Below are 23,053 nucleotides of genomic sequence, written 5' to 3'. Positions count from 1 at the left end.
CTGGTACAAATAATTTCACATTCCTTCTGCTTTTGAAGGCTGGTTCTGAATTATAATAAACAGCCTTTCTAGGCCAGACTCCTTGAAATTCAGTCTTGCTTTACTGTTTTTGCTCTTTAGACTTCCTACCATTTCAAGGTAAAACTGTTCTGGCTACACATCTGGGAAAAAAAAAATCTAAGTTTAGGCAAAATGATCTTGTAGAAAGCTTTAGCTCTTTGCACATGATCATAGCAGGACTTTAAGGGCCAAAGCTCAGCCACTAACTCTGCCCAGTAAGTGTTTTTAAAAAAGAAGGACCCTCTCTTCCAAAGATTTCATGAAAAACATTTAGGAATATAGGCTTTAGGGTATATTACAAAAGAGATGAGCACTATTTTACCATTGAAGCAGATCGACTGCTTGTAACAAGGCTTGATCCACCATAGTTTGAACTGAGGCTTCCAATTGATGCATTATGGGATGGTCCCAATAAACTGTGTATATCACTGTGACCAGCAGGTAAACTGGTGGACGGTCCCACAGCATGGTTCCGCAGCACATGGATAGCATCATCCAGTCTGTCTAAACGATCCTCCATTCGAGATTGCTATAGGGATTGAAAAAAGACATGGAGGTTACTGCTGGTATCTGTTAAATTATTAAACTGCTGTTTCCTACTTTGGGATATATGGAAGACAGCAAGTAAAATGTACTATCAAGTAACTTCAAAAGCAACTACCTGCACTACAATCAAGAATCAAAGAAAGGACATTTGTTGACTATGCATAATTAACACAGCTTCAGAAACAAATCACTGCTTCATTAAATCTATTTACCAATCTACCATGAGGCTATTTCTTTTAGCTTCCTACAAAAGATGAAAGCTATTCTGCTGTGTCTGATAATTACAGGTGATAAAAAAAGATAACCTGGACTTTAATACCGATCTTTGAAATGCAAGCAATTTAGGGAAGGGTCCTCAAATCCATCAAGTTTAAGGTGTAATTTTGTTTTAAGTGAATAAAGCACACCTATCTGAAATGGTGAACACACCCAAATATGCTCTTTCACAAAACTGAGGGAATGATATTGTCTGTGGATACACACATGCCCCATACACAAACATATTAGAATTTTAAAAATCAAAAGCACATGCCAGTAGAGCTCTTTTAAAAGGAATCATTCTCAATAACATAAAAGAACAAAAGTCTATTCTTACATACTGTACAAAAACGAAAATGGTCATTGTTTGATTTTAAAAGACTTTGGAGTCTGTACAGGCTTGAAGATTTTAAATGGATAATAGGAAGTATAATTAATTGAAACATAAAAAAGGCACCATCTAAAAGAAATAGTACCTCACAGACATCCTTTAAGAAGGACATTGCATCTTGCAAATGCTCGTGAAGTTGCTGCTCAACTCGATTTTTCTGGCAAAGTCAAGACAGAACAGGAGGCAAAGCACAGGTTAAGATTAACTCCAAAAGAGATGAGGAAATAGCTGATGTGCATGTCAGCATAACATGTTAGTAAAGTTAACACAGAGACCTGCAAGATCTACTTGTATTAAGGTATGAGAAGGCTGGGATTTAACAGCGAAGTTATAAGGTTAGCATCTAAACAGCACACATTGCTTATATTTGCTTGCAAAATATGAGAGAAGAAGACTTTCCTTTCAATTATTCTGTTAGTCACAGAAAAAGAACTTTTCTGTTTGCAACCTGGACTTACTGAATGATAGCATGACTTAGCATTCCATTAAGTCACCCTTATTTTGTTTTTATAATACTTTGTAATTCTGTGGTAAGCACTGAAAAGCAACAGCAGTTAACATTCTACCACAAATTCTTCGCGCTCAATACCTAGACAGGCTCTTTTATTCTACTGCCTTAATCGTTTTGTTAAATAACATTTTTGCTTTTACAATGAACACAATACATTTTGTTAAAAAAGAAAACATGGGAAATAACACTTTTCATGACAAATATAATTGATATTACATTTTAAACTTTTAATGGAAATGTGATAAACCATATACAGAATAGTCACATGAGAAAGAGTAAAATATATAGTTTTCCACTGCTCGACTAATTTTCTTGCTTTTACTTGGTCTCTGTGCCTTTTTATTTGTTTCCTCTTATATGTAAACATAAAAGTACAGAAGAATTGAACTCCAGATTTATCAAAGAAGCAAAAATCCCGTAACTCTATTTTAACACCAGTTGTCCTGAGACCAGAAGCCTGAGGTCCCAAAGAACAGATGGCAAAAGGCACACCCAATGTGTCTTATACTGTTAAACTACATCAGGCCATTTGTTAGCAAAGAATTCGTGTGTAATGCTATCCTACTGTTTTTTTCACTCAAGATTTACTGAAAAAACGCACTCCACACTATCAGATAAAAGTGACCTGTATATTCCCCTAAGAGGCTCTTACCAGGGAGTGGAGTGAGTTTTCATAGCTTGGGGATGAAGGAGCTTGCCCTCCAGCTCTGGGCCACTGACTGGTACCTGTTAAAACAAAACAGAAAAGCACACATACATACATACCTTGGTTCACTCAATGATCTTGATAATGTTCTGAAAGAAAGGGTAACGATGTTCTGTGTACATAAACTTATGTAAGCATTTTTTGTTCAGCCTTCAGCATAGCCCAACACATTAAAAAAAAAAACCTTTTTCATTATTAATACAACAGTGTAGGGAGTTAAAAAAAAGAAAAAACTATACTTTAAAGCAGAAACAGACCCATGAATATAGAGAACTGGTGGTTGGCAGAGGGGAGGGGGAGTGGGGGGAAGGAAAAAGTGGGTGAAGGAGTGGGAAGGTACAGGCTTCCAGTTATGGAATGAATAACTCATGGGATGAAAGGTACAGCATAGAGAATCTAGTCAATGATACTGTAATAGCATTGTATAGTGACAGGGGGCAGCTATACTCATGGTGAGCACAGCACAACACACAGAGTTGCTGAGTCACTATGCTGTACACCTGAAATTAATGTAACATTGTATGTTAACTGTACTTCAAAAAACAAAACAAAAACAAAAACTACTTTTATGTTTGCATATTCTTCAGACTTTGTCCATAAGCACACATTATCTTGAGAAAATGTACTTAAAATACATGTAATTTAAAATTCTGTTCCCTCCCCCATGGCTTTACACAGTCTTTATGATAATGTTATTAATGATTATGTTAATATTCACCTGATTCTCTAGATCATAATTTACTTAACCACCATTATTACCTCCTTATTGGATGTTTTGGTTGCTTTCAGTTAGCTATCATGAATAGTATCTAAATATTACTATATTGTGAATGGTAAATATTGTTATTTTCTTTTTGGGAACACGTCTTGAGGATAAATAGCATTTCTTTCTTTCTTTTTTTAACTGGAGCCCAACATGGGCCTTGAACTCATGACCCTGCGATCAAGACCTGAGCTGAGGGGCGCCTGGGTGGCTCAGTCATTAGGCGTCTGCCTTCGACTCAGGTCATGATCCCAGGGTCCTGAAATCAAGCCCCACATCAGGCTCCCTGCTCTACAGGAGGCCTGCTTCTCCCTCTCCCACTCCCCCGCTTGTGTTCCCTCTCTCACTGTGTCTCCCTCTGTCAAATAAACAAAATCTTAAAAAAAAAAACCCCAAAAACCTGAGCTGAAATCAAGAGTTAGATGCTTAACTGACTGAGCCACCCACGCACCCCAGGGATAAATAGCATTTCTGAATTAAAAGGTATAAATATATTTATGATCCTTAATTCACAAAGCCAAATTGTTTTCTAAAGTGTCTTATTATTATAAATTATACACAAATGAACCAATTTCAAATGACTGCAAATACATTTACGATTATCTATTAAACACTTTCCCAATATAATTTACACCAAAACACATTATTTAATTTGGAAAATATCATTATGAAAGTTGTTAAATGTTGTTTACCCTTCAACTTTAGAAAAGTAAACATAAAGAGAAAAAAAGTTCATAGTAGAAAAAAGAAAAAAGAAAAAAACTATAAAAAAAATGGAAATGTTAACCCATCCATGTGTTGGGGAGAATGCAGTGTTTATTTTTTTTATTATTTATTTATTTTTTATTTTTTTTGGAATGCAGTGTTTAAATGGTCATGCCAAAATAGCTTAAAAAATTGATCAAAAATCCTATTTCATGACTGTGCATTTGGAAATAAATTATTTACAGAAAATAACAAAAACCATTCAATTAAATACATATTATTGTTTTTTATAAAAGCTTCAGTGACAACCTGAGTTATATTAGAAATCCGAAGTTGGAGAACTCGAAGGTTTACTTAATTTGTCTCATTTACTGCTAAATGAAGTTTTAACCTATGATCCACCAAGCCTGTTGTTGCAGATTATTTGCTATATTTAGGACACATTGAAAACTTATGATAAATAGTAACTATTATAGTTCACTTTAGTTGAATAACCTAGTAATTGCATCCCCATCAATCATATATTTTGCACGTTGAAAAGTTGGATACATAGATTCTTAACCTGATTGTTTTCACAATTATATGCACACTGTCATGATTACATAGAAATTTAGACACTAATATTGTAAGAAAAAACGTGTTAATATACTTTATCAGCTAACAGTTTTTTTTGACTTGTAAGCAATCACAATATTTTGAGGGCCATTAAAGGTTTCCTGCTAAACATACAAAGGTAATCCTAATTCAACTACACAAATTATGGACGATCTAAAATTGCGCATTGAAACAGAAGCTTGTGAACTAAATTTATATAACAAGTAGAATTCAGCAACCAGAGAAACCCAGTAACTGACTATATGAAAAATTCACATAAACAGTATTTCTGTTCAGCCCACACTCTACCACTGATTTTAGGGCATTAGTGTGTTCCAAGCACTGATGTAGAACTAGGAATTTTATGTGAATAAGAGGCTACTCATAATCCATTTTGAAAAAGACCCCAAATTACTTTGAAAGTAGTTTCTTTTAATGTTTACAATATTTTATTTTCAGACATTTTGCTCCATTTTTCCCATTTCCCTTTGGATGATCAGCCTGTAACAGGACCCTAATCATCAAATTATTTAATCTGTATGGGATAGTAATACAAGTTTTATGTTTAAACACCTCAGGATTGTTAGCAAAACAGGCAATTTTTGTGGTTCTTCAACTAGTTTAGTGTTGAGGAATGAGATGTACAATGAATTACTTAGGTAAGAAATCACCTACACTCATTATTTTTTGATAGTGATATGAAGAAGCCATGCTAACGTCTATATCCAAAATATAATTCATTAAACTGGAAAAATACACATACACTCAAACCTGTTTTGTTTTTATTATAGATTGGGCTGCCCCATTATGACATACTTGGTTAAAACAGAATACTAACATGCTTAAATCACTGATACCTGTTTGAACTTCATAGAAATGTCAAATTATAGTTCATGGACAGAGCTCCTTGTACCCCAGTTAGTCCTTTCAAAAATTCATGCTATTAGTCACAAAGGGGATGACTGGATAGAGTTAGTTCAGTAGAAGTCAATCCTATAGCTGATGTTGGCATCTCTCTCTCCAGCTTGTCATCATCAACTGTAGGATTATTACACAAATATGGAAGAGAAAAGGGTATTTCCTGCCTTCCTTCCCTGTCACCTGATATCTAGTGTAGAAATACCTACACTAGAGGTAGGGGCTTACCCTCACCTTCTATTAGATAAGCACAAGCTTTCAACTGTTTTTGCAGTTAACAATTTCTACAAACACCTGGGCCTTTTAGGGATCACCCCAAAGAGCTAGCTCTTATTCAAGGACTGTAATAAACTTACCTATTAAAATTTAATGACCGTTTCCAAAAAACAAGCTAGCTAGGTGATTAGGAGAACTGAATTATTTGGCTAGAAAATGTGGACAGGCTTTCTTTGATCACTAAATCCAAAATCCACCTAGTGTTTCTGACCTGCTCTCATTCTGAGTGGAACTTAGAGTTAACTGGTTAATAAATTTAGAGACTAGATACCAACATATTGAATGGCTGAAAGAAATTCTTAGGACCATTTATCACGCATTTTCTTATTTTGTTAGTTGCTTTCCCTTGTAATCTCACCTTAAACTCAAACTTTCATGAGATCCCTTGTACTTGGAAAAAGTTGGATAATCCTTAATGTAGCACTGAGTGCTTTGCTTTCCATAATTTGGCTCTTGCCAACCTTTCCATCTTAGTGCTTCACACTTCCATACGTGAAGAGTTCATAATCAGTCATCCCCATGACTCTGGATGGAGAAGTCATATGCTTTCTTGCATCTGGATCTTTGTTACACTGTTCCCTTTAGACCCAGACTCTTTCTCCTCCTTTTAAAGTCCTGCTCTCTTCATGAAGTTTATTCCGATCACTCTAGCTTAGAGTGAATTCTGATGGCTGTATTTTTATGTGTGTTTATCTTTTATTTTCTCAGCTAAACTGAACACCTGCTGAAATCAGATAAATGCCTAATACCAGGCACACTGACAGATGATAAAAATAAGTATCTCATTGATTAAACTAGCCAAAACTAAGGAATCTTTTCTTCCTTCTCTTTTCTTCCTATTTCTACTGTAAATGTTCTCAAGATTGCTACTGAGCACTGCAATTATTAAACCTTTATTTATATTCCAGAAGGAGGTAAAGAAAGGCAAAACATGGTTTTGCTTGTCTGCTTCCGAAGTTCCCTTAATAAACACACCCTTTTAAATACTTGTGTCCTTTCCCGAATGGCAACTGTAATAGACATAGTCATCTCTTCTACCTTGCTGCTGGAGCCCTGATTTTGTTCAGAAGGCAGGTGGGGTATCTATCCTTTGCTGGTGTGAACCAGAAAAGAGTAACTCTATTCTTAGCCTTTGGGGTAAATCCTGATGCCTAACATAAACATGGTGGTCCCATTTCTGTTGTGAACAGGTGTGTAAGGGGCCCAATGCTGGCCAAAGACTCATGAGAGCCAATCTGTTGAAGAAGCTTCTGAAAAAGATTCTTAAAATACAAGGAAAAGATGGTCCTTCTTCTTCTCCTGAACACTGTTTTGTCCACATATGGTACCTCGAACTGCTGAACTTGCCACCAGCCTGAGGAAGAACTGCAAAGTAGTAGAGCAGGAGCTCTGACATACTAGGGTCCAGGAACTTGCCCTGCTATGGGCTTCTTGTCGTTCAGGATCAGCAATCCCCTCATTATTCAATTAAAGCCAGTCAAGACAAGAGTCTCTCTTCGTTTCAGCCTACAGCATCCTGATGGATACAATATCACCATCTCAGAAGTTCCTCATAAGCACACTCTAGGCAGAAACATATGTTCTTGGCCTGAAAAGTTCCTAAGGAAAATAAGTGGAATTTAAACAAGAATGGTGGTTGCCTTAGAAGATGCCTATGTGGCTCCTGACCTGTTTATGTCTCCTCAAAGGCCTGGGCCAGTCTGACTGATGCTCAGGCATAGAGAATAGGACAAGTGTAGAGAGCACACAGCGGGGTAGAATTTTTTACTCTAGATAACAGGCCACTGCAATCAATACAAGGTACCAAATTACTTTCGCATATTATAATAGAAGCTCTGGTTTGCTCCATCTTTTTCATTTTTCCTTCACCTCTGAATAATTTATCACATTGTGCTTTCCTTTTTCCTTCTCCCTTTACATTTCTGCCAATTTAGGGTGTGTAGTATATGTATGTGTGTGGTGACAGGATGGAAATACTAGATACAGGAGATGGGAGAGATGCACTTGCATAAAATCAGTCTCTGATGTGCTGTTTCAGTAGGAATATATGAAAGAAAGAATTTTTCTTCGATTATGACTGCCGAATTGAAAAAGAAGCCTATTAATACCTTCATTACACACTTCAACAGACCATAGATTTTCATTAATGAGCTGAATTAAAGGGGGGGGAAGGTATCACCTATTAAACATCAAATAAAGATGGAGGAGGAAATGTGAGATTTTACTTTGGACCATTATTTTTTGAAAAATGTCTAAGTCTCTGATTCTCCATTTTAGTGAAATCCCCTCATAAATACTGAACTCCTCTGCTGCCTGACTTCCCACCCAATATTAATAAAAACCAAAGGACACTTTTACAGCGCACTGGGCAGAGGAGGCAAGGAGGTGGGAACACACAGTAAGGACAGATATTCTCATCTGATGAGAAAGGGAAACAGGCTGTGGCAAAAATGACACTGATAGCTTTAGTAAAACTGTGCCAGAAGGGTGAGCAGGGTTAAAGTTACATCATTCTTCCTGTAATTTCAGCTCTCTGTTAAATAACAACTTTAAGTCAATGGGTCTTTCATAGTCCTGTCTATGTGGGGAACAGCTGTTCAACTTGTACTTGACAGCTGAAGCCACGGGGTCTGAGAGAGTGGCTGAGCCCACTAAGAGCCAAAAGCAGCTGCCAGCGGTTCAGTCCATCACCCTACACCGGAGTGCTTCTTAGCGGAGGCCCAGAGCCAAGGCACTACGCACAGGTGACAGTCAGGGCCCTGATACACCAGAAGCCTTCAACAAGGCAAAAAGGTTTAACAACAACAAGAAAGCCACATGGACTTACTTAATGACTTGATCAGAAAAAGAGAATCAATGCTGAGGTCAACTGCTGGAGGAGTAAGGCAATTTTTACCCAGCTGCCTAATGTCTTTTCCTCACAACTAATATATTTCTTCTTCAGCATGTTTTTTTTTCTCAAACACTGCTCAGAAAAATATAATTCAAGTTTTAAAATTATAGCTTAATAAATATTAAGCACTTCCCTATAATTTTTTTCCTTCTAATTTACAATATTTACAATAAGTGTATCTCAGCAAATTTACAATTCCTATTTACAATAATAATTGTACCTCAACAAATTTATACTATAGGATAGCGACTGGAACTTGTTACAGCAAATGTGGAAAAAAACAGGAAAAAGTAAAACAAATCTGAACCCGCTTCTCTAACTCACTAACAATATTCATCCACATTGACAGAAACTTCCTTAGCAAAAAGCTACACTATTCCCAAGAATTTATATATATATATGAAATAATAACTTAGTGGACCTAAAAATAAAGACAAACTAGTAGAAACTTACTCACTTCTAAGTCTTATACATGGTACATGGAAAAGGCAGAGAACAAGGAAGAAAGAAGTTACATGTTCTTCTAAATAGGGTATTCTGTTTACTTTCTATGTTACCTTACCAAAAATTTTGAATTATCTCCTTCTATTTTGCTTTCATCCCAATTGTCTAACCTCATTTTTGTCCTGTTATAACAACCGTTCTTAGAAATTATACCAAATTAAGAATTGGAAAAGAATAATTCAAAACTAGCAAATATTTTAATATTCAAAATGAACAAGAGGAAGGCTCTGTTTACATATTTTCTCAAAATTCAGATGATTTTTCATGAATTTTTACTAGATTTTATTGGAAAATAAACAAAGTTCAAATATTTCAAAGCAGCCCAATACACGTTTTTAAGTCAATAGATAAAACCGAAGCCTACCTGTGAGAGGTGAGGGTGATCCAACTGGTGTTGACGGATTTGATGGAAAACTACTGCTGGTATGGTCAGGAGAATAAATCTAACCAGAAAACAAAATATATATTTATCAATATGTGACAACAACAAAAATAGAAATCCATTTGCATGGAGTTATTTTTATAATCTAAGTTGCCACCCCTAAAACTCAAGAGTGAAAAACTGGTTTTATCAATTTAGGACTATTCCATTACATGAAGGCTATATATAGTTTTAAAGCTAGGATTAAAAAGTATCTTATATATTCTCGGGGCACCTACCTGGCTCAATCAGTAGAGCATGTGACTCTCATGAGTTTGAGCCCCATATTGGACACAGAGACTACTTAAAAAAAAGTATCATATATATTCTAATAATGAGAGGAATAAAATAGATCCTATTTCTTTACTATTCCAGTTAAAAATTATTAAGGTTTCTGTTAGAACAAAAAAGAGAAGTGACTATGAATTAACACATCTAATAAACAATTTTTCTTGGGGCGCCTGGGTGGTTCAGTTGGTTAGGCATCTGCCTTTGGCTCAGGTCATGATCAGGGTCCTGGGATCGAACCCCGCATCGGGCTCCCTGCTCAGTGGAGAGTCTGCTTCTCCCTCTCCCTCTGCTGCTCCCCCTGCTGTGTGCTCTCTGTGTCAAATAAATAAATAAAATCTTAAAAAAACCTCAACAATCTTTCTTAAATATACCATCCAAATAAGTGATATTCATTAAAAATAATTATCTCAGGAAACTATTGTCTTTTGACAATAGTCTTTAAAAACATTTTTAGGGCGCCTCCTGCATTGGGCTCCCTGCTCAGCAGGGAGCCTGCTTCTCCCTCTCCCTCTGCCTGCTGCTCCCCCTGCTTGTGCGCGCGCTGTCAAAAAAAGAAAAAAAATGTTTTAAAAGCCAAAGAAGAAAAATTTTTAAATACTCTTTATTTCTTACTTAAAAGGTTCTCAGTTTGATCAACTACATTTTTCCCAAATTTAGCTCCAAATGATGTATCATATAAAACTGAACTTGCTCCCAAAGGGTATCTTGTCACCCTTGAGGAAAGTGGAAGAAACCCTAAAAGCCCTTCAGAAAATGTTCCCAAAATGATTTGTGAATTTCACCTCCTAAAAGGTCCACTTCATTCATTCATTCATTCATTCATTCATTCATTGAGAGAAAGCATGCGTGCATGAACTGGGCGGGGGGGGGAGGGGCAGAGGGAGAGAGAGAATCTTAAGCAGGCTCCACGCCCAGCACAGAGCCCCATGTGGGATTGACGTGGGCTTGATCTCACCACCCTGAGATCATGACCTGAACTGAAATCAAGAATTAGATGCTTAACCCATTGAGTAACCCAGGAGCCACTAAGGGGATCCACTTTAAAACATGTGGATGCATAAATTTTGGTATTTTGGCTAAAAGTTTTGTTGCAATATTTTGTATTTATTTCATATTGCTAAAAAATAGTGACAGAGAATAGTGACAAGTTTACTTAACTAACCATTAAATATTTTAAAAGTCTCTTTAATCCAAGTACTAAGAGTCCCTAGGAAGTTTTCTCTAGGAAATTCTATTTCTATTCTATAATAAACATAATAAACCATCTTCACATCTTAGCACTTAACTTAGGGCAGACAAATCAACTTATGTGGATGAACTGTGGTCAAGCATTTTAAAAAGGAAAATGACTTGTGGGTGAAAGGAGTCATCCAATAGAAATACCCTTGTTCTAGAGCTCTAATGAATTTAAAGAGTCTCAAATTATGGCAAACAAGGGGGTCTCAGCATTGGTTTTAAAGACAACATAATATGCTTGAAAAAGCCAGATACTGGGACAGGCTCATGAAAGACAAAATTCCACAAGTCATAATCATTAAACACAACAGCTTTTATTTTTCAAAAAGAAGAAAGCACTAATTGAATTGCAAGCAGCCAGAAAACCTATTTTCCTTTGACTACAAATGGATATACCTACCTCAAAGAAAATACACCAATTTGTATAATGTTACTAAATTCTAAATGTAAATGCCTTTAATCACCAACTCTCTCCAAACAGCCAGATCTAGAAGTTGTATATTCAAGTTAAAAAGCCATTTTGGGAAAGCAAAACTATGGAGACTTCAAAAAATGTTATGGAAGGACTAGAAACAGGGAGGGTAGTATGTCGTATTAAGATCAATACTGTTGGTCTTAAAGTTGTTACCTTGTAAAAAATCAGGATGCACATGTAAAAATTAGCTAAAGGTCACATTTTTAGGAATAACTGATGCTAACTTTTATGAAATATGTCTTAACTATAACATTGGTAAGGGAGGGAAGAGTTGATAACATTGAGGGTGGGTGGATGAGCAGTGAGAAGTTTCAGTTTCATGCAAAACTTTGATTATCATCAAATAGACCAACTCGCTGTAAAGGTCACCAACGTGAAAGCATTGGAGAAACAGCACTGCCTCTCTGTCATACCCTGCTGGTTTTGTCATGTTTCTTCATAGTGTTTACATTGATCCTTAACTGTCTAAATTTGTTTAGTTGTTTTATATCTGTCTCTTAACTTTTCTTGCAGTAAAATGTACGCTCCAGGACAGCTAGGACTTTGTCTTATTCAGACAAAATCTGAATTATACAGGATTTGCAGTAGCTTCAGATTCTACAACAGGGCTGGTAAATATATACTTGTTGAAAGAATGAATGATTATTATCCTTGTGAGAAGTAAGGATTACATCACTGGATGTAATACTTAGGCTCTGTTTCTCTTTCATGCTTCCAGTTTCTTAATGTAGGTTTCTCTCAGAGCTCTAGTCTCGGTTTTCTTTTCTATCAACCGGTGTTTTATCCCTTGGTAATATCATTTCTGAAAGTATCAACTATGACATCTCTGTGAGTGACATTTCTATGCTCATACTGGTTGCTGGACTTCTCCATCTGGACATACTCTTTCACTTCAAGCTCAATATGCCAAGCCAAACTTTGCATCACTGCCCCAAGCTTCCTACCCTTCCCATCTCTACCCTTCTGTTTCCTCTACTTCGGCACCAGCATCCTCATGGTCACCAAATTCACTCTCTCTCCCCCGCCCCTTCTTCCCCCGCTCCACCCTTCCCACCACTTACAGACTCCAATACCTGTAATTCTCTATGTTTCTGGGATAGGAACACATCTTTCTCACCACTGTGACACTACTTTAAACCTTTAGTAGAACTTATGGAGGAATTATTTAAGTCGTTATATTTCTAGTTACTCCCTGCCCTTTTTACCCCATATATAATTGCCTGAGCTTTTGTCCCCAACCAGTTTTAAACAGTCAAACCCCATGCAGTACTTCCTGTTGCCTACTAAATAGAACAGAATGACATTTGATGTCTTCCATAATCTGGTCACAAAAATAAGCTTTTTACCTTATAACCTACATATAAACATTATGTACCCAATAATGCAAAAAAAGATGTATTTTTTTTCATTTTCTGAACATAGCTTATCCTTTCAAAATGCCTATTTCTTAATTTCTCCCTGATGGAATTCTACAACACATGATAGCCCAGCTCAAATGTCACCTCCCCATTTACACTCATCTTCACCTCCTTTATACTCTTAGAATAATTATACTTTTCTTGAGTCTTTTACTTCACAGTATATTCTACATGATCATTTTTTGTATACCTGTCATATCTTCTCTCCTTGACTGTAAGCTCTTTGAAGGCAGAGACCTTATAATGTTCTACACTGAATCCATCATTGCCTATCACTGTCTTATACAAGTAGGTGCTAAATATTTATTTTAAAAAAAACTGGAGTAACTAAACTGCACTTGAAATCTGCTACAGCTACTTTTCAGTAAAAAGCAAGACTCAGTAGATGGTAGTATTTCTTAGTATTTATGTAATGGGGTTCAGTAACAGAAATACCAAAGAGGGTTAAAAGCTCTTGTTATAAAGGTGAATTCATTTACAAATCAGTTTTATGGTATAAGCTTTGAGAACAATGATATGGTGATGTTCCACTAATATTTCTGAGAATTAGTGTTTATGTATTAAGTTGTCCATACCACACTGTTAGGCAGGTGTGAGTTTTTGAGGGTATAAATAGACTATCAAGACAATCAAATGAGGGCTTAAAAAAAATCACTGTAAAAACACATATCAAATATAAAATGTATCAAGTGTAAAAATATATAATTTTGGTGTTTTCTTCAAAAACAGCTTCTCCGTTTGTATAATAAAAGGCATTTTCTCCACTCACCCATCACATCATCTAGTTCTCCTTTGCCCTAAATTAAAGTGATGACAGACAGAATTGTTATTAATACCCTTCCTGAACTGACAGATAGCCTGGCAAATTATAGGACTTTTCTTGTCCCTTCTACTTTCATAGAAAAGAGTGGGTATGTGGGGGATGCCTGGGTGGCTCAGTCAGTTAAGCGTTTGCCTTTGGCTCAGGTCATGATCCCAGGGTTCTGGGATCGAGTCCCATATTGGGCTCCCTGCTCAGTGGAAAGCCTGCTTCTCCCTCTGCCTGCTGCTCCCCTCTGCTTGTGCGCTCTCTGACAAATAAAATCTTTAAAAAAAAGAATGGGTATGTGGGAGAGAAGGAGCAACACAACATTATAAAAACAGGGTAATACAGCCTTTTAGATCACATATCATTTCATTAAACTCACCTCTGTATGTTTATTCTATCACCAAATCACATACAAGTTAAACTTATTCTATGAGAAATTGTCGTTACTTTAAGAAATTCTAAAATTAGACTTTACTTGACAAAGAGCATTCTAAATCAGGATTTCATTACTTCTTATACGTTCTGACCTTAAAGAACTACACTGATGTTTGAAAGAAAAAGAAAAAAGTCAGTTACTTAAAAAATGGGGATGGGAGCGATTTAGAATGTAAAGCATAAACACAAAGTAAGAACTCATTCTGCATGCAGTCCATGGTCCTCATACTGTTAAATGACCAATGATGAATAACCCCCAATACCTTCTGCCAGGCTTAAACGGTAATATGCCTCATTTTACTGCAACAAATGAGGCTCCTCCTCCTATCAGTCATGGTCCATTCCAATCAGCAGGGTGCCAATAAGCCAGAAGCTAATGAAAAGGACCTCAGACAAAAAAGAAACAATGAAGGGCTCCCAAGCCCAACCTTGGAACTGTGAGCCCAATTTTTTAAACACTACAGTGCACATTTCAGTTAATCTTTATTATGCTAATGTTATTGAGTCTAAGGAACAAAGAAACTTATTTCATGAATTACTTTTAAACGTCAACTTCCCTGAATTTTCTTTTCTTTTGTTAGAGACTACTGACCATTTAACTATCCAGATTAAAACACACACACACACACACACACACGCACACGCACACACACACACACACACACACTCTCTCTCTCTACCTCCCCCCCCTTTGCTCGGAGGTAGAAATCAAAACATAAATTATCACAAAGAAGTCTGATATAATCAACAAAGTTAAACAGTCCTCTTGTTTGATCTCCTCTAAATTAAAGACCAAGTGTTTTGATATGGTATTAGGCACTGAAATAAACCAGATGTTTCTTCCTCTACATAACTCTCCACGGGCACAATCTTAAAGGGTTATTGTCTGGCAAATGTTCAGGGAAACACATTAGAAATGGCACGAATACCCAGATTTTCCTTTCCTTCTATCTTCCCTAGTTTATTATCTAAACTAATGCATAATCCACAGGGCTTTGGGAACTTTGTGTAAATACTTTCATGTACAATTCTCTTTCTAGCTATCCTGAGATTAAGACCACAATTATCCCGGCTTAAACCTAAAATAAAGGAACCTTTGCAAATGCATTATCTGGCCTTACATGTTTAATCACAGTATTCTGTGTGCTCTTTAATACCTAAAGAACAAAGGTTGTACCCTGTGATGTTTCACACATGAAAGATCTTCTAAGACATGTATCAGACTACTGGGGAGCTAGAAATAACTTCTAATGACAATAGCATAGTGTTTTCTCCATCTAAAACTAGATGCTCTATTAAAAATGTTATATTCTAAAGAACTTAAAATTTCAAAATACCCACGGTCACCATTTCCAAAGATCTGTAATACCTGACATAAAATTCTGATATGAATGTTAGACTCTCAAATGTAATCCTCAGAAAATTCCTTCTCCTCATTGCTTCTAATCCTTCCTACTCCCCATGTAATGTTTTTGTTTTTCAGTACAATCTGTGAGCGCTAAAGTGAATGTGAGTCGGTAATGGAAGTTAGAGAAAGAATGTGCTTTGGGGAGGTGTCTGGTGGGGAGGGGGCAGCAGATGGGTTGAAGGAAGGGATTTCAAGTGTGTAGACTATGGCATGCAGTGATGGAGCAGATGGAATGCATCACCGTCAGCTATGACAGAAGTGATTTATGGAATGACCTGGCTGCTCCTGCCTAGTAACAACACAGGATGACAGAGCTGAGTTTCCATGACAACCAAAGCCCACCCACTAACTAGATTAAACATTCTTCCCTGGCTTCCACTCATGGAGAATTTGTATTTTTTTTTTTCCCCCTAGTGCCAACTGGTTTGGTTACTACGCTGGTCATAATATGGGAAACAGTCAACTATAAGAAGGGTAACTGAAAGGGAGCTTGAAGGACAACCACTGAGAACATCACAAATTTTTGTCTGCCTACCTGCCAAGATTCCTTTACAGAAGTTTTCCTTGCATAAAATAAACAAAAGACTTTTGAGAAAAAAGCCCCCAAAATGCAGTTTGTATTTTTTAAAGTTGAGTAGAATTGAAAGTTCAACGTTGTTTGTCCTCCTACATGTGAAATATCTGCTACTGGATTTTTTCAGAATCAAGAGAAAATATGGTAAGCCAGTCAAATTCCTGGGAGACACTCAGATTTAATATTATAGAATAATTTTATTTCTAAGCAGGTAGTTTTCATCAGGTGGAAGTCCAGAAAATGTAGGACCACTTCCTTTAATCCTCATCAACATCCTGTAAAACCGCAGTCACTGTAGCATTTCTCTTTCTGGAGAAACAGTAGTGAAGATAGTTGGTTCTTACCAGGTTCTTACCTAATATATATGCGCTTTACCCTTCCTAGCTTGGTGATCCCTAGGACAAACTACTTAATCTTTCTGAGCTGAAGTTACTTAACCTTTTAAACTTTAGTTCCTCATCTGTAATGTGAGGATAATAATGCCAACCTCACAGGGTTTTCTAGAGGATTAAATGAAACAAAGCACGTAAATGCTTAGTGTAATACCCAGTACCTAGTAAACATTCAAATTATAGCTGATATTCTTATGGGCTTTGTTCTTATCTTCACTATTTTTGTCATATGATGTGAGACTGAATTCAACAAGCATTTACTGAGCTCTATCTTTTGTGGTACCACCATGTGGTAGATGAGTTTGCCTTGGCTTTATTTCTCAAAGAACTTGTACTGGGATGCAGAGAAAGGTTTATTTACAGAAACTATATACAAAGAGGTTTATCTCCTAAATGTTCAATGGCTGCTTCCTCTACTCACACGTTAAGTGGTCTGCCTTCCCCAGGAACAACAGTAAATGTGTCTGATAAAGTTAACTGCACTTCATAGAAAGTGTAAGACAACTCTGTGGGAATTCTGAGAGGCATACCATTCAAGGAGAAAAAAAGAAAAAGAAAAAGCCTAAGGAGAAAATTCAGAAAGTACAAAGCAGAAGTGCCTTTTTTAAACAATGAGATTTGGAGTCTTTGTGAATTACTGGTAAATGCTCTCCCAAAAGAATTCTGAAAGAAGGGATTTCAGTTTTAATGTTTTAAGGATCAGTTACTAAAACAATCATTGCTTTGTCATTAATGTCCTGATATGATATAAATTAGCTGCTCAAGAAAATACTATGGGATTCCTTCAAATCAGTTTTACTCATGTTAGCATGAATTCTTCAATGAATCTGGATTTTTTAGGGGAAGACTCTATTTCTTGAATGAATCAGTTGCAGATGATTATTTTTCCTTTTAAAAAATATGTAAAATGCTTTCTGTCTTAGAAAAATTTCTTATGAAGGCACTTTCTTCTGTGGACCAGAAGAATAACGGAGTTTTCTTGGTTCCATTTGACTTACTTAAATGGGCAACTCATTAAGTATGTATTTAAAACTAATAAATAGATTTAACAATGAATCTCAATAATTTCTGCTTTAGATCTAAAAATCCCCAAATTTCTCTTCTTTCTATGTCTGTTCCATTAAGTCAAAGACATATTTAAATTGAAGTTAGAAGGACAGGTCTTGTGGGGATGGGGTGGCAAGGTGTTCTGAGTTATTTTAAGGGCAATAAGAATCAATACACGCTGAGAACAGTTCTAATGGAGATATGAAGTTGATTGTTTTGTAACTACACCCCTTAACTATGACATGTCCACAAAATAGAATCAGCAGTGTAAAATTCATTCAGCAGAATAGGTAAAATCAATACTCACAGATGCCAAAGCCTTTCCAAGTGCATCACCTGTCTGTGAGCTTCCAGCAGCAGTCCCTCTGGTTCCTGAATATTTCAGGTAGAAAACAAATCAAGAATTTTAGCAGGCAGGATGCTTTTTTTTTTTTTTTTAGCATTCTGCCGTGATTTCAAAGGTGTTCTCTATCATTATCTCACCCACTGCAGCAAATATTGTGTATGTGTTACACTTAATAAGCTAAGTTAAAGATAGGTTCGGTACCAGTTTCTACATTAATGAAAATTAAAAAGTTTTTCTTCCTTTCTTTCACTTTAAAACTCAATACTCAAAAATATATTGAAAGATGTGAGGTTCATTGAAAATCCCCAATGTAGGTTTTAGGGAGTTCTGCCAACCCAAGAAAGCTCACCTAGAATGCTATCTGATCCATTGATGGGAGGAGTGTGTGAGGCAGCAACATAAGGCGAATTGCTGGTACTGCCACGATGGAAGCTAGACATTGGTGGGAGACTCGTGTTTATGTCTGTTGGTGAAACTGAGTGTGGAGGATAGCTCTAGAGAAAGAGGGAAAGAGACATGATCTATTAAATACATTTTCTGAATAATATGCACATATAACTGGACAACTACTATAACAGGTCAGAAAGAACATTACAAGTTAGCAGCTGAAGAGCACTACTACTGTCATTTACTTTTTTAAAAGGCATGCTAAATGCAGTGAGCCTAGAAGTATTTCAAATGTCACAAGTTTTGGCAGAATCAAATCTTACACTTGCAATCCAAAGAGAAACACAAGTGAGGACCAAGTGCTGCTGCACCCTAGCCATGTGTTAGAGCCTACCAAGCGGTCATGTGAATGAAGGCTGCCGTAACTACTGGATTGAGACATGTGGGAAGTGGAGGTCCCCAGAATTCCACCAAAACCAGGCTGGCTCATCCCATTTGATGAACTCCAAAGGTCAGAAGAATTGTGGGTCCCATCTAAGACGAAAAGAGAAATATAAAATTGTCCTTAGCTAAAATTTTTTATTTTGATGATGCCGTAAGAATTCAAAAGGATACCCTCCAGATACTTTTCCCCGTCCCCTTTCCAACCCAGTCTTCTATCTAGTTTTCTTCCCTCAATTACTGTAAAAAAGAGGGAATAAAGCTCTAAAAAGTTGGAGGGGGAAAAAAAGTAATCCAAACTGCAGTAGGTAGGTTGTTATAAAAATCCTTGGAAGATTTAAATTCTTATCAAAGAGGATAATAAAAATCTCAAATTTGAGGATGGGTTGGATTTAATTTTGGTTAAATGGTATAACCATAAATATACCAAAAAATTCTTTATAACAAGCAATGTACATTATATCAAACATTCTGAAACTGTGGAATAAAGAAGTTTCTCTAATAGTAAACGTAAGTAATTGATAATGACTATATTATAGTCAGCCTTCAAATGAAATGTGTTAGCAATGACTTCACTCACCAGTGTAAAGTCAAGGAAGCGTTTATGTAGTGATTTATTGCTCCCATAGTATATGCTTTCCATAGTCCAAAACCATAGGAGACCAAATAAAAATTATTTGCTAGACATGAATTAAAGGAAATGCAACACTTTTCCTCTCTTGAGTCTTATTCTGTTCTTTGATTTTCACTCTTTATTTATATTGATCATTCTAGGGGTGATAAGAGTCTGTAATTTATATAAGAAACTAGAGTTGTTAATATCCTTCATTTGTTTAAATTCTAAAATGAGAAAGAGCAGCTCTACTCCTTTTTCTCAACTGAAGTCCCTTTTAAGTTTGATCAGTACTAGATGGGACACTCTAGTGGTTTGTTGGATAGTCCAACTATATTGCAATCAGCAATAAATAGCATTAGAAATTTTAGACCTAAATTTTAATTTATTTTGACCAAAAATACCTAAAAATAATAAATGAATTCCTGTGTAGGTTTTCTCCTTCCTCACAATCTTAAAATATTAGCTAATACACAATAGATAACTGCTGTAGGATTGACAACTATTTGGCAATACTTACCTTGCATAAAGAAAGTGCTAGCAAACATACTGGTTGGTGGTTTGGGAGATGGATAACTAGGAGATTCACGGTTGAAATCATCTGAATTTGGGGATGGTGCATATACCTTAAAAATTAGACAGGAAATTTAATTAAAATGTAAATGACTATCATATATATCACTTATGTAAAATAAGTGTTACATTTCATAAAGGGCCTAAAAAGTCCTAGCTAATATCTATAAAGAGCTGCCACAAATCCAAAGAATCTAAATCCACATATATAAATCTAACTTGGTTACTATCTACATATTTGTTTTTAGCTGATTACTTGAGAAAAATACTACTCCAAATATCCCATAATGCATCTTTGTGTGACAATTACACCAGGTGGTTGAATAAAGTCATAAATGTTGACTTTGCTTACAAAACACAAATCCATATAGGCTCATGATTCAAAATGTGGTAGTGGAAACAGTGTCTTTTGAATACAGCATGAAATAAATTTTTGGTTCCTAAGATTCATTCTTTTTACTGTTACAAGATTTATTGAAATCAAAACGAGTTAGATTAAAGGTTACTATACTTTGTTATTATTAAACGATAACCATAAAAGGCACACTGCAAGTTTTCAGAAACTTGCTTAACTTAGTAGGGTTAGCAAAATTAAAACCAAATTCTGCTGAGGGGTTCTAATTTCAAGTAAACTTTTAAGTCTGGCACAGCTTTAAGAAAAATCTTATTTAGGGGTGCCTGGGTGGCTCAGTCAGTTGAGAGTCTGACTCCCGGTTTCACTTAGGTCATGATCTCAGGATCATGGGATCAAGCCCAGCGCTGGGCTCTGCACTAAGTGCAGAGTTTGCTTGAGATTCTCTCTCTCCTCCCTCTGTCCCTCCCCCTACTCCTGTGAGTGGGCATGTTCTCTCTCTCTCTAAAATAAAATAAATAAAATCTTAAAAAAAGAAAAATCTCATTTAATTTGTCAGAGCAGTATTAATTTCCTTTGGTAAACCCTTGCTTCAGATAAGCAAACTATGAACATTTTGAATTGGCAAATAGCCAACATTGCCATTTCTCTGTAAAACTAAATGGGTAGTTAAATAACCTTAATAATCAAAACATGATAAAACCATTCTCATGATGATTACTACAGTCAAGAAGGAAAACAAATAAACGATTAAGGTGATGCACACTCTGTAAAAGCAAAAGTAAACCAAGGGTCAGGAAGAATGGAAAGGTGTCCTATTGTGAACAGTGTAGGAAACATATTTCTTTTGTTTAGTTAGATAAGGGTACATCCATTAAATGTCATTCCAAATAAAAATCCTAAGTATTCACTTAAGTGAAAGAAAGTAGCTACCTTTTTAAATTTATGGGAGCATGTGTAAAATATCATACACATATTTTTGGCATAAGCATAGAAAATTTCTGGGATTACACATAAGAAACTTAGTGGTTACACCTCTGGACTTAGAATTGGGAGGGAAGACATTTACTTTATGTCCTTCCACATAGTCTGGTATTTTATCCTGAGTATATCTATGCACTAATAAAAAAGTTGAGGAAGCACACACTGAAATTAAAATGTGTGCCAAAATTTTATTTACATAAACTATCATTTATATTCATTTATTCTTCCTCTGAGGCATTAACTAACTATAAAGACTCTTGACAAATTACCTAAGCTTCCAAGACTCAATTTCCTCATTGGTAAGATGGTGCTAACAGTACTTGCATTAGGGGGTTGATGGGAAAATCAGATGAGATAATACATATACAATGCTTAGCATGGTAAGCACTAAGTATTAGCTAATAGTATCTCAATCATCTTTCTGTCATTCTTGTAGAAGCCGTTATTCTACAAAATATTGCCCTTGTTCAGTTCCTGAATGCTGTTCTTACAGTTTTTGTCTGCATAATCCTACTTATAAATATAACTCATTCTAAATAAAAGATTGAAAAGTCTATTTTTACTTTTCTTGCTAGTCGGTTTCATACCAGCACAGGTGTTTCTTTTCAATGGATGACATTTAGGTTAGTTTCCTCTCCCATCCCAGAGGTAAAGACTACACACACCTGTGGTGCCTGAGAAGTTTGAGACAAGATGGATTCCTAAGAACTACCTAGAAAGACTGTAGATAAAAGAATATGGCAGATAAAATGTGTTTTCTTCCCCATTACAGATATTAAATGTATTTTTCCAGTTTAGTGCTATTACATAAGATAGTGTCACAGTGAAATAATTGGGTATATACAAATGTGTTTGGAATGCTGATGGGCAGGAAAAGTTTTCAGGAAAGGAATTTTGCACTTTTTTCTTTTAATCAAGTGTCAGTATCTAAACTTAGCCACAGCTAGATGTCCTCTGTCCCCTTTACAAAGATTTTTCCAAACTAGGCTGAAACTACAATGAAGAATAAAGTAAATCCAAAGACCCAGCAAGAAAATACATATGAGAATAAAATTTAGAAGACAGCATTAGAACATATGCTTCTTGTCACAAATGCTTATTTTATTTACTATATACACCATCACTTGATCTCAAAGTATGAAATACAAAATTCTCTAATTCTATCCAGGTTATAGATTGAAATAGTATGTAAGCCTCCAACTTATGAAAAAAATTCCAGTTTTGATGTGTCATCTCACACACACAAAAATCTACATAATTTGTCAATTTAAATTATAATTTGTCCATTTATATTTATTTATCCTTATTCCCAATTCAATTCACTGTATTCCATACATAGTATACTCACACTTTAAAAAATTCTAAATGTTTGCAATTATAAAAGCAATTAAAGGATAAATCTGGCTGTACTGACTTACAAATCACAGTTAAATAAAGGAGAATATGCTGATCATATAATGGTTAATGATCGCTGTCATGGAAAACAAGAAAACCAAGATAAACCATACAAAGCAGAAGAGACTAGCCTATTCGTATGTAAAAATTTTAAGCTGTACGGAAAAAACAGGGCTCATTTTAGAGGTAAAGTTGTTTTTAATGTTAGTCTTTACAAACAGAGTTTGAAAAAGAATAAATGGACTTTTAAAAGATTTTATAAATGAAAATGGTGAAAACTCTAAACTATTAAAAGTTTATCATTTATTTACTAACATAAGTTCAAAGTTTTT

At 35.8% G+C, this 23,053-nt stretch overlaps 1 protein-coding gene across 9 annotated transcripts in view; it reads right to left on the bottom strand.

Annotated features, from left to right (window-relative positions):
* The window catches only part of TCF12 (transcription factor 12), a 373,813-nt gene that overhangs the window by 27,210 nt on the left and 323,550 nt on the right, over positions 1–23,053 (bottom strand). For 7 of the 9 annotated variants that reach the window (XM_027569322.2, XM_027569324.2, XM_027569323.2 and 4 more), the window contains 8 exons: positions 19,938–20,043; positions 18,758–18,897; positions 18,326–18,470; positions 17,938–18,002; positions 9,490–9,568; positions 2,419–2,492; positions 1,341–1,412; positions 383–589 (listed from right to left, as the gene is read on the bottom strand). In XM_027569322.2, coding sequence (XP_027425123.1) covers positions 383–589; positions 1,341–1,412; positions 2,419–2,492; positions 9,490–9,568; positions 17,938–18,002; positions 18,326–18,470; positions 18,758–18,897; positions 19,938–20,043 — 888 coding nt within the window. The remainder of the gene's footprint in view (positions 1–382; positions 590–1,340; positions 1,413–2,418; positions 2,493–9,489; positions 9,569–17,937; positions 18,003–18,325; positions 18,471–18,757; positions 18,898–19,937; positions 20,044–23,053) is intronic. The other 2 variants (XM_027569325.2, XM_027569331.2) reach the window with 1 other exon arrangement.

Source organism: Zalophus californianus, chromosome 6 (assembly GCF_009762305.2).
Source record: "Zalophus californianus isolate mZalCal1 chromosome 6, mZalCal1.pri.v2, whole genome shotgun sequence".
Classification (NCBI taxonomy): Eukaryota; Metazoa; Chordata; class Mammalia; order Carnivora; family Otariidae; genus Zalophus; species Zalophus californianus.
Note: the sequence above shows the minus strand (reverse complement) of the source record. Positions and strands in the feature narration are given on the sequence as shown.